Source organism: Primulina eburnea, chromosome 16 (assembly GCF_022965805.1).
Source record: "Primulina eburnea isolate SZY01 chromosome 16, ASM2296580v1, whole genome shotgun sequence".
NCBI lineage: Eukaryota > Viridiplantae > Streptophyta > Magnoliopsida > Lamiales > Gesneriaceae > Primulina > Primulina eburnea.
Genome location: NC_133116.1, coordinates 6,546,414 through 6,559,026, shown reverse-complemented (window position 1 = coordinate 6,559,026; position 12,613 = coordinate 6,546,414). Strand labels below are relative to the sequence as shown.

At 36.2% G+C, this 12,613-nt stretch overlaps 2 protein-coding genes and 1 long non-coding RNA gene across 4 annotated transcripts; 1 reads left to right on the top strand and 2 right to left on the bottom strand.

The window, feature by feature from the left end:
* Window positions 1-161: 161 nt before the first annotated feature.
* LOC140816870 (uncharacterized) lies at window positions 162-2,495 on the top strand. Its single transcript, XM_073176356.1, has 4 exons — window positions 162-450; window positions 888-1,412; window positions 1,522-1,747; window positions 1,871-2,495. Exons 2-4 carry the CDS (start codon window positions 888-890, stop codon window positions 2,311-2,313), a joined length of 1,194 nt encoding a protein of 397 aa, XP_073032457.1. The 5' UTR covers window positions 162-450; the 3' UTR covers window positions 2,314-2,495.
* A 2,130-nt stretch (window positions 2,496-4,625) lies between these two features.
* Window positions 4,626-6,687, bottom strand: LOC140816849 (uncharacterized). The gene is made up of 3 exons (XR_012114654.1): window positions 6,552-6,687; window positions 5,616-6,174; window positions 4,626-5,516 (listed from the first exon to the last, which is right to left on the bottom strand). It is a non-coding gene; the product is annotated as an uncharacterized lncRNA (long non-coding RNA).
* Window positions 6,688-9,944: 3,257 nt separating this feature from the next.
* LOC140817081 (TORTIFOLIA1-like protein 4) lies at window positions 9,945-12,345 on the bottom strand. Of its 2 annotated transcripts, none has more exons than XM_073176651.1 (4): window positions 11,457-12,345; window positions 11,243-11,332; window positions 10,405-10,797; window positions 9,945-10,290 (listed from the first exon to the last, which is right to left on the bottom strand). In XM_073176651.1, exons 1-4 carry the CDS (start codon window positions 12,249-12,251, stop codon window positions 10,168-10,170), a joined length of 1,401 nt encoding a protein of 466 aa, XP_073032752.1. In that variant the 5' UTR covers window positions 12,252-12,345; the 3' UTR covers window positions 9,945-10,167. The 2 variants fall into 2 exon arrangements, with proteins under 2 accessions (XP_073032752.1, XP_073032751.1); XM_073176650.1 differs by having other exon boundaries at window positions 10,405-10,805; window positions 11,245-11,332; window positions 11,457-12,344.
* Window positions 12,346-12,613: the final 268 nt, after the last annotated feature.

The window sequence follows — 12,613 nt, the reverse complement described above, 5'->3', positions numbered from 1 at the left end:
CTACCTTTAAAATCACGTGAATTGAGCCTTGTACATGAGTGAGTGTGTATGTGTGGGTGTGGCTGCTAGGGAGAAAACCCTAGCGCAGCGTTTGGTACTTGGGATAGTGGTAGGATAACACTTGTAATCAAGTGTTTGGTATCATTTTAAGGCAAGCACTTATAACCCTGGGCCCGGGAAAATCCCACTGTTCCAACGTGAAAAACCAAGATTTCAATCCCCTTTTGTTGAAGGTATTGCTTGTCCCAGTCGCTACAGTACTCTTGACAGCCTATTTTTTTTCCCCAAATACCCTTCGCCCTACTTAAACCAAACTTCCCTTAAAGAGACCCATCTGCTATCTTGTAATGAAATGCGCAGCCGTCGTCTTCAGATGAGCTTTACAACCGAATGACCATTGAAGTCCTCTTCCAACTCGCAGACTGTATCTGAATTGCTCCAAATTACCAGGTAATTTTTGTGGTGAAAGAAATTAACTTAACCTGTCCTTGAATCTATTGTATTTGTTACAATGGAAACTACCATAACCTGTACGCGAAGTTATTTCTAAAATCGGAGATAATAGATTTATCTGATGTACATTATTACCTTTTTGAACGCACGGGAAGGACGACGGCAACAGAGCATTGACACCTACTGTTTTGTTTGTTAGTACTTTTTACCTCCCGCCTGCGTTTTTCCTCAATTTTTAAGACAGTACTTGAACTGCACAATTTTGATCTGTTCAATTGTGATCAAATGCATATGTTTCCACGCAATTGTCGAAGTGTATCATTGGCCAAGAAGAGTTCCCTTTACTAACTGTTGTTTTAATAATTTTCTTTTCACATTCTGCTACTGTGAATCTAAATTTGAATGTGTTCTCGTTGGTTTACTGTTGTCTCAAGATGGACATGAAACGTAGAAAACTTCTACTGCTTATAATGGTACAACAAATATTGTTTACAAATTTGGTGATGTTGTGTCTTCTAATCCGACGACGTCCGAGGATGGTTGCCCGTCGACACCGTGGCACTCGTAATACACCTGTTTCGTACAGCATGACACAAAGAATCAATGCTCAGTTTTGCCATCTGAATATGATTATTGATGCGGGTGATGTTCAATGTATGTTGAACTTGAGAATGAATCGAAATGCATTTGGAAGGTTGTGCTATCTTCTAATGCATATAGGAGGACTAACAGATTCTCGGTATGTCCGCGTCCAAGAGAAGGTTGCAATGTTTTTGTCTGTTTTGGCACACCATAAGAAAAATCGGGTAACCAGGCACGATTACATGCGTAGTGGACAGACAGTCAGCTTACATTTCCATGAAGTTATGCGTGCGTTGTTGAAGTTGTATACGCTACTTCTTGTGAAGCCTACCCCTGTGGATGAGACATGTGACAGCGAACCGTGGAAATGGTTTGAGGTAATATTTTGTTCAAAATTTGTTTTATTGTTACATTGTGGACAAACTGTGTTTTATTTAAGTAGTGTCTTAGTTAACAATACTGACCTCTTATGGTAATTTTTACAAGGGTTGTCTAGGTGCATTGGATGGAACTCATATCGGCGTACACGTTCGTTCCATTGACAAAGCAAAATATAGAACCAGAAAAGGAATTATTGCAGTTAATGTTCTGGGGGTTTGTGATCGAAATATGAACTTTATTTACGCTCTGACTGGTTGGGAAGGATCGGCCGCCGATGCAAGAGTTTTAAGAGATGCATTAACTAGGGATGATGCATTCAAGGTTCCAAGAGGTTATTTGTAAATAAGATTCTTCTCTACATGCTTTTATTGTTTACATACAAAATTTTGTATCAATTTCACCGCTAATTGTTCCTGGTGAGACTACTTGTAAGTGATTTTTACTTATTCTGCAGGTTCTTATTATCTCTGTGACAATGGATACGCTAATGTGGAGGGTTTCTTGACTCCGTATAGACGCGTAAGATATCATAGGGATGCCTGGGGCAATCGTGCATCAGCGCCACAAGATCACAAGGAGTTATTTAATTGGAGGCATTGTCAAGCAAGAAACATTATTGAAAGAGCATTTGGTTTGTTGAAAAAGAGATGGGCTATCCTTCGAAGTCCTTCATTCTACCCCTTGCATGTTCAAAACCAAATAATTCTTGCTTGCATTCTATTGCATAATTTCGTCCGTAATCAAATGCCTGACGATCCTTTAGATGAATACGAAGAAGAAGTTGGCAGTCCGATTCAGGATACACATAATGATTACATAAGCAGTTTTGAGTCATCGAACGATTGGGTTAATTGGCGAGATCAGTGTGCAATGTCCATGTGGAACACCTACCATTAATGTCTTTTTCTCTGTAATCTGATGGAGTGCCATATCTTTACATATTGTAACTAGCAACTGTACTTCTTTTCATAGTGAGCAGTGATGTTTGAAAAACTATATTAACAATACGATTTTGAATGTGTAGCATTTTCCTGTTTTCAATAAAAAATGTGTTGTTCACTTATTAACATTCGCAATTTATGCACTGACTACTACTGCTGCATGTACTTACATGAAGTATATTTCGTGACAGAATTTTCATACGCAGCTTGCGTGTAAAGATGGATAGTGTGGCAACTTCTGGTAGCGGCACTGCGAGGTGCAAGAAAGCAGACAAGACACGGCGAAGTTGGAGTGGCCGTGAAGAAGATGTGTTAATTCATGCACTGAAAGACATTACGACCAAGGGTTGGAAAAGTGAAAATGGTTTTAGAGCAGGTTACTTAACTTTGTTGGAGAATGAAATGCAGACGACATTACCAGGAACAAATATACGTGGGAATCCTCATATAAATTCGAAAATACATGTATGGAAAAAAACATATAGTACTTTGGTGACATTGTTATCGAAGAGTGGAGTCGGTTGGAATGACACTGATAACACGATCGATGCTACAGACGAGACTTGGGAATCAATTGTGAAGGTATGTGTTGTCCATTAATTACCTGATTTACACAATTGTAAAGAGTACTCATTTATTTTTTCTTTTGAGTGCAGCATGATCCAACTTTCAGAGCAATGCGGCATAAGCAGTGGACGCATTTCAATGATTGGGCTGAAATATTTGGAAATGATAGAGCTACTGGAGAGCAATCGAAGACTTTTGAGAATGCTTTACAACAAGTTCTTAATCTTGGTGAAGAAGTTCCACACGGAGAGTTCATTGAAGAGAAACGTACATATATCCCGTTCGATGGTTTTGATGATTCCATATCTGACACGCATACGCCAACATCGAAAACAAATGCAGGTACGTCCGCTAAAAGTAAAAAAAGGAAGCACGTTAGTGAGCATGATGAATCAATAGTCCAAGCAATCAACAACCTCGCTCACATAACGAAAGACACGATGTCACAATTGATCAAGGAATTTTCCGCCGATGACAAACTCTCGGCTGTTCAAGATACGGTTTTGGAGGCTTTGCAAGCTCTTCCCGACCTTTCAGAAGATGAACAAGTTGCTGCAGCTAAGTTGTTATTCAACAACCATAACGATTTGGCCTTATTCAAAAGACTTGGCGAACGTGGGAGGATTTGCTTGGTTAAGAGGTTGTTGCGTAGCGAGTAACGGTTACAGCCGTAAGTATATTTGGGAACAATTTCTTTTGATTTTGTGGTTAGCCATAACTTACCTATGGGTTATGTTGGTGGAGAGGAAGGTTGTATTTTGTTTTTTGGGAGCAATGGTTCTACACTTGGTATGCAAGCATTACATATCTATAATCGTGGATGAGATGGAGTATTTAATCTCATATTTTGATTAGTGCTTGCATTTGTGTTAGACTATGTACGAGTCGGTTAAAAGTGTTGTAGACCATGTACCACAAGTTTGACAGATGCTTAATTACACCTGCTGTCAATTTACATTCTCATTTTTTTAAGTTCCATAAATATATAGCTTCTTCCATTTGTTTCATATAATTGGCCTGCTCTATCAGTTACTTGGTTTCATTGTACAAATACTTCAATGCTTTATGGAAGCCTAAGACATATGTTCACATCCAAATCCCTTTTTGAGGCATTCTTTTGTTATTGCTACTGTTTATTAGCTCCAAATAAGTTCTCTTTGCTGGTTGTGTTATTTTTTTTTCTGATGTACTCGACAAATATTGTTGTAAGCATGTCGGATGTAGATGAACAACAAGTTTTTGAAAAATAATTTGTGTATTGTGGGTAATGCATAAAAACTTCAGGTTACCAATTACCAAGACATTCGTACTAAATAAACATCCATAAAAACAGTCTCGAGCAGTACAGATGGGTGTTTGAACGAATGTGCTTTGTTATTCTGGGTAATGCATCAAACTTCAGGTTGTAGATGTTTCGGTTTTGGTAATTAAAGAGTAAATTAAATTACTGACCGCGGAGATGGTAAAGGATATAAAAGAATGAAATTGGAATGGTCGTGTGTACACACAAACACTGTGAGAACAAGGAGCTAAACACATCATAGGGGAACCTGTCTTACAATATGATTTTTTGTATGTCTCGGACATCAAAAACAGAAGTCAATTAGCATTACCATTGGATATTTGCATAAAATTACCATGGACATAATAAAGCCTTTTACATTGGAACACCTTAAAACAACTTATATGTACATCCACATGGAAAACACATTACATATAATGTGTTCAAAATGGAGAATGGACTACACAGTCGTACATTTGATCCAAAATAAACCTTACATTATCAGACTGTATCTTACTCCAGCAAAAGAACAAAAGGATGTGGACATAGCTGCACATAACATTGGGATAAAAATGTTAAACAGTGGAGTCATCTGATGACAACTCAACAACAACAACAACCTTCTTTGAGTTTTTTCCAGTTGAGTCCTTGTGGTTCGCCTTGGACTCGAGTTTGACATCAGCGTTCAAAGTCAGTGATTTACTCATGGGCGGATCATGACACTCATGGACAGCATCTTTGTGAAACAACTTCTGCTTTTTCGTTTTCTTTTTACAAACAAGCTCATTTTGATCTGATACTTCATTGTCGCTGCACTTAAATTGCTCATCATCAGATACGAGATCAATGACAGGTACCTGATACTTGCTGCTCACAGTTTCTTCAGAGGCATTTTGACAAGGAAAAGACATTTTACACTGTCGAGAAAAGCACCATGCGATCTACAAGTTTTCTATAGTACCGAATGAAGTAGGCTTCATATTTATAACACCAACAATTTACTGTCTTAACTCCTCCAACTACTTGTAATCAATGACCTGCAGTGCTTAGATATTGACTTGATACAAATCTGTTGTAGGTCAACCCCTACTAATTATGTGGAAACAAAAAAAGCACGAAAAATATTTACACCGCAACAACAACACAATAAATTCAATTTCTGAACTTACGCTAACTCTGAAAATTGTTAACAGTATGGAAGTATTTTACACAAGTGTAGTTAAGAGAAACACAGACTTTGTCAATATGCCATTACAAATTGAGAAATGACTTACCAACATAATGCGGTAGAAAATTAATGTTTTGCCAACCTGAAATTAATAAACAACATCCAAGAACTAGTTGACACAGAGAATTCGTGTTAAAGAGAAGGATGATGTTTCAATGGACGATGCACGAAAGTAACATACCCGCCTGAAAGAGTTTTCTGTGAATCGATGAGTTGTGGTTGTTTGACATGCAGCGAGGAAGGTGGAGCAGGTAACACTTTTAGATATAGCGTAATTTAAATGTTTGAAAGAAAGAGTGCAACTGAACAATTAAATTGAAACAATAATTTATAACAAACGCACGAGGCTTCGTGTAAGGACTTGTCGACGGCCCCTAATTAATTTTCAAATCAGCAAATAACTTTCCAACCTCGTTGGACAACTTCTCCATTTTGGTACATACGTCGCGAGTCTCACGAACTAAATCAGACACTTCGTTCAGAAGCTGATTTATTTTTTCACTTTGACTTGTTGTCGCCGCACGTTGTTCATCTGAATTAGAAGTGGTGCTACTGGAAGCATTAAATTTTGGATCGTCAACTGATCGTTTCACGAAACAGTTAAAGGCCTCCTCGGCAGATTTTCTACTTTCGTAACCTTTGTAACAAGCACCAGGAAAGCGATAAACTTGTGCGTTTGCCTCAGGCCATCTATCGTACACTCCGGGCTTCCAACCCACGAAGACGACGTATGTTTTTTTCTGCATCGAAGATAAAATGCACTCAATTGTAAATGCGAAAAATGTTCGGACGGAATACATTAACACACTTAAATAAATGGAAGGATATTTGAGGAATAAAACTTTCACATCTGCACAAGAAATAATGTGCTCCGATTTGAAGAAGCGCACCCAAGAAGAGATTTTTTGAGAACAGAAAAAAGAACCATGTAAAATAATCTAACACCGACTGCGTCGTAGCTGGCTTTGTTATCTCGTCAAAAATAATAATCAATGGTGTACAAGAACAAGTCATGGTTTAACGAACAGAAGTTTGTTTGACTAAGATTTGAAGAAGGAAAAGTACAGCACATACGAGTGCAAAAAAGAAACAAAATTACTTAACAGAAAAAAATCACCATCTAATTATCGAAATCTTGAACACAATTTTTCCGGATCTTTCGTGCGTAGATCCACTTCGCTTCTACATCTGTTGTCGGAAGTATAAGAGGGGGAGGATAAGGATTGAGTGAGAGAGAAGAGTAGTTACGGAGATCTGGAATTTGGGTGAGGACAAAAAAAAGAAGACACCATCTATGTACAGTAGAAGGGGTAAAAATGGTAAAGAAAATAATGTAGATGTCTTTGTCATGCGATAAATGAGGCGTACCAAACAAGAATATGTTTCAAAACTGAGACTAATTGTCCACGATTGCAAGTTTGTTATCACATGCATTAACTTCCAACTATTAATCTAATCCCAACTACCAAACGCAGCGTAGGTCTCTTGTAGTGTTTAGGCGTGATTTGAGTAGTTTAGGGCTTGGAAAAATCAAGTTTAGGTATTAAATAATAAAATAGATAATTGATCTCGATAACCTTAGTATAATAGGCCCTAAAATATAGGAAAAATATATTGTTTATGAGTTTTTGAAATATATTAACCGGGCCTCCAAAAGTCATTGTTTTTGTCAAAAAATCGATTATTGGTTTAAAATATGACTCAACGTGTAAAAACATCTCAAAGAACACCATTTTCAAAAATTACACCTTAAATATACCATATATTAAATAATTTAAAATAATCATTTAATAAAAATATTTTTCATTTACAGTCCCCGGACTCTATTCCTTGGTCGCATCTCGAATAACCCTTAAAACAAAGTTTTTATTATTCATTCTAATAGTAAACTATATTTTTAACATGTAAACATCTCTACCACATTTAATTAATACAATTAAAATAATTTAATTAAGTATTTTTCATTTTCTTAGATTTGCATGCAGTTAGATTATGTTATCGCATTTTACACCTTATATTTACAGTAACTTAAACAATAATATGTTTTTTTTTCCATTCGTAATTAGGTTTTCTCTATATTATCGACCTGGAATCTATTTTTAATGCAAAAGATTATATGATTTTTAAATATCTTTTCTGTTAATGTTAAATAGAATGGTTGATAATTTATTATTTGCATTTTTCATCTGAATTTTGAAAACTTCAAGCGATCAGATAAGTTTGAATTAATTTCAATGAACCACAAAAATTATCGACTTGAAGTTTTTGGCTCTTATTAATTAATTTTAACGTATGAGATATTTCAATTCACTTACTGTAAATTACCAATAAGACACGATAATATTGCAGATCAAGGTTATATATTAGAACATTTATTACTTAATGTAAAAATCTTAAATATAAAAGAGATAGGTTTGAGAATTTTCGTAAATATTAACCAATAACCATTTACGAGCAATATATACAACTAACAGTAGGTTTCTTGTGAGACGGTTTCACGAATCTTTATCTGTGAGACGAGTCAACCATACTGATATTCACAATAATAAGTAATATTTTTTCATAAATGACTCATATAATAAATCTGTCTTAGAAAATACGATCCGTGAGACCGTCTCACACAAGTTTTTGTCAACAACTAATATGCTCCTAATTATTACAACTAATTACACCCTAAAAGAACTTTAGTTGTGTCAATCAAATATACTTTTTCCTTTTAACACTTAATATTAATTAAATATAAATATAATATATTATTACTAGATCTAATCTTGATTCATAATATTGTAATGTCTTATTGCTAATTTATGAATTTATTTAATATAATATGAATATATAATTATTAATATATACATAAAAGACAAAAACTTGTGTGAGACGGTCTCACGGATCGTATTTTGTAATATGGATATCTTATTTGGGTAATTTATGAAAAAATATTACATTTTATGCTAAGAGTATTACTTTTTATTGTGAATATCGGTATGGTTGACCCGTCTCACAGATAGATATTCGTGAAATCATCTCACAGATAAATATTCGTCTCACACGAATCCTGCACTACATACAAATATATATTGGGGGTGAATCCGGACTTGTTACTTTTATCGGACCCGTTGATCGGGTTTAGATCGCCCCAACCAATTTGACTTATTAAATTTGGGGGCAGGTTTAAAGTTTAAACCGTGTATGTGAACTAGTTTTATTTTAATTAACTTTGGAAAACAAATTATCGAATAGAAACTAACGGAGGAAAATTGGATTCCTTTGAACTTGGGCCTCTTGAGCCATTTCTTAATTTAAAAAACTTTGGATCCGATTTCAGCAAGGCTCAACCAGGTTGTCTTCTGAAGGTATTAAGGCCCAACTTCTAAGGTACAAATCGAAAAACATACTTGAACCGCATCACACATTTGATTACATATTAGTGAATAAACCACACACATCTTACGTACATAATCAACAATTATTCTAAAAAAAATATTAAATGAAAATTTCTTAAAATAATTGTTTAAATTTTTTATTCAGTTCTTTTTTAAGAATAATATTTATGTACAACTTTATGAAACCTAAAAAATAACCACTTTCTACAAAAAAACATAAAAATTTACTGTAAAATAATATTTTTTGTTATAAATTTTCGTATGAAAGATATTCAAAATTATTTATTCTGATTTATAATTATTTTTAACATGTGTCTAAAATTCTATGTTTAGTTCTTATAAAACAGTTTTACCAAATGATTTGTATTCCCATTTTTCGATTTTTCAAATTGTAGGTTCCTTTTTAAAGTTGATTTTACTTTTGCGATTGCAAGTTCTTTTCTTAAAAAATATAAAAATTCTTATGAAATCTATAACAAAATAATTTTAAGAGACGGATCTCATATTCAATATGTAAAAAAATATTATTTTTCAGTTCAAATATAGATTGATTCGAGAACTTCCCATGAGGTCAAATGCTTACCTTTAGCCCAAAAACTATAACTATTAACCAAGATACAATTTTATTTCTTTATACTTGTGACAATACAGAGTGCACCTAATTAGGTGTTAATGATACACGCTGTTAGGTCCATGAGTCGAGAAAGTACATGTCTATCTGTCGGTACTGTTTCATATCCCTTAAATATCAGTCTTATCAGGTCCCTATCATCGGTCCGACCTCAACAGAGACATTAAGATCCGACGTTCAACTAAATCAAGCGAAACAACGTTAACAACTTGACAAACGATAACTTCCTAAAAGATCATTCATCTCAATATCACTCTCCCTCATACATGCTTAACTCAACATTTTTTTATTAGCAAAACAAGATCGAAAATATTTCTCACAAAATTGACCACGAAAACAATATCATATGAATTTTGTATGTTTTTATCAATCGTATTTTTAAGATAAAAAGAATATATTTGGAGTGAATCCAACTCAAATATTCGATGCACACTTCCTAAATATCTGCTTTCTGAATTCAATAGAATTATCAATTAGTTAAAGTCAATTCAATCTGTAATCGACTAGAAAAAAATAATCGCGACTGGATAAATCCATCAATTTACCATTATTTCGTCCACCAAATCAAAATGAGAAAGAAACCTTTATACATATATATTTTATCATTTTTACGACGACGATGTAACTCATGGAACTCACAGCTGATACACCGTGCTAACTAATTTCAGGCTTTGAAAACACTTGCGCTGAAAAGCTCGGTGGTAGCCTAAGCCATCATGCTACATATAATTCCAGGTTCCGGGGATTGCCAAATCCTGAGACATTTCGTCCACCACCTTCTCCAGCCCTTCCACTCGTTTTTCCAGGGAATTCAGCCCTTTCTGGGAGCTTCCTATGAATTTCTGAAAAATAAACCAGCAGATTATGTCAGATCAACTCTACTCGATTCAAAATCGTTAACGATATCCCGAACCCATGTACATGTTTTTCAGCTAGAATATGATCTTCTTACATACCTGAAGGATATCCAGCAAAGTAGATTGTTGATTCTCAATCTGTACAAGTTGATCACAAATCAAAGACAAATCCTCGAACTCCGTTTGAGTCCCCAGCTTTTCATGGATAGAATCTCCATAACCCACATCCAGATCATCACTATTAAAATTGAACGGGACAACTCGGGACCGAAAGTTTCTCCTCAATTCTGGCATGTTGGGATTCGAGGTACAAGGTTTCTTTTCCTGGTCATTTCTTACAATGCTCTTTTGACTTCTGCCGGTGGATGAGCAGCTCGACACCGGCGATTTCGTAGGAGTTACTTTTTTGAATTGGGGAGTTACCGAGCCCCTGTCTGCCGAAACACTTCTAGAAACCAGAACCGGGGAGTACCCACTGCTGCTGCAGCTGCTGCCGCTACCTGATCATATTGTATGATTGTAACATTATATTCGTTTCAATCTCGCAACAAATTTATGCATCCGCTAGGCGTAAGCACATCTGATTCAAACTTAGGACCACCCTAACCAATTTGAATTACATTCTTATTCAATGCTATATATATTATCATATTCAAAACTCTCACACATATAGTAATCATTTTTGATACACGAGTATACAACTATTTCAACACACAATTTCGAGTCTTTAATCTGAAAACAACTCATTAAATACAAGTCAAGTTCAAGCACAAAAATTATGCACCATTCAACAGCAGAATTTGAGATTTCAGCGAATTTGACCATCGGAATGCAATGAAATTCTGAGTATAGTGCTCAAATTCAAACCTTGGAATAGAAATTTAACAGAAAACAAGATTAAAAGAAATAGTGCTGACATATGAACAAATTCTAAATTACCTTTAGGGGATGTCACCTCTTCCAACACGTCAGGAACATCTCTCCACCTCTCCAGTGCCTGATTCATCGTCTCCCTAGTAACCTTTACCTGTCCCAGCGTTATAAATTAATCCAGATTATCAATCTTTTCAGATTTTGCATTTATAAATTATATAATATAATAATGTAAGTCCAATTATGAGACAACAAAAATTAATGTAAAAATTTGTTACCTTGTCAAATCTTCGGCTCTCCAAAGCAGCGACACAACTTCCCTTGAACTCTGCAGCCAAATCTTTGTCCGCCGTGGCCGCCGCTTTCTCTAAAACATCTGCCGCAGCTTTTCTCGCCGCCCAGTCTTCACTACTCAGGAATTCGACCGCGGTGTAAACCAAAGAACTCAACAGGCTCTTATTTTTCACACAACAAGTGTCTACAATGCTCCCAGTTAATACTAACAAAGAAGGCTTTGCCTTGAAACAGTCCTTTTTGATCAACTTCAGAACTCTCGGCAAGAGCTTTCTAAGCTCTGAAGCATCCACCTCCCTTGCCGCATCCACTGCGGCGGATACACAGAGCGCCACTCCCATCTGCGCGTTCGAATCCTGCTCCTGGAAGAGCGCGTCGACAAGGGGCTTGAGGATGACAGAAAACGGAGGTTGGGTAACATTTGTCGTGATTGATGAAATGGCGTCAACGCAGGCGGCGCGTACTGCGGAGTCCGGGTCTCGGAGACGGCGGAGGACGGCGGAGATCATGCGGGACACGTGGGGCGACAGGGCATCGCCATGTGCGGCGGAGAGGATGCTGAAAACACGCACGCACTGGCGGCGGACGGGTGATTTCTCCGACGAGTCTGTAGTAGAAATACAGTTCAAGAAAGGTACAAAATCGTCACTGGAGAGTGCTCTAGCGATGCCTTCGAGTTCGTTGGTGGCCATAGAAAGCGTGTCTCTGTCGGAAAGCTTATTAAGACAAATGTTAACTCTTGTCTTGAGGCTGCCGGATGATTGTTTCGAAACTCCCATTTCGCTACGTAACCCTGAGCTGTCAGGTGGCGGTGATCGGTGGAGTCTAGAATGGGGAAGACGAAGAGGAAGTGTCAATATGGGGAAGAGTTGAGTTGGTATCGAATATTTATATATAATTTCGAAAAAGAATTATTTATTTTGTACTTGTAAAGTTGGAAGTGAGTGTGAAAATAGAAGTAATTGGAAAAGAGTACTCTGTTTATTTACTGAAAAAAGTGAAAAAGGGCAATTTTTTGCCCATAATTTTGTAGTATCGTAACGTAATAGTGCCTGCGCCACGTTTGCGCACCGGTTAAATTTTATGGAACCCACTTTGCACACGTTCCCAATTTTTTCCTTTATTTTTTTTAATTTAAATA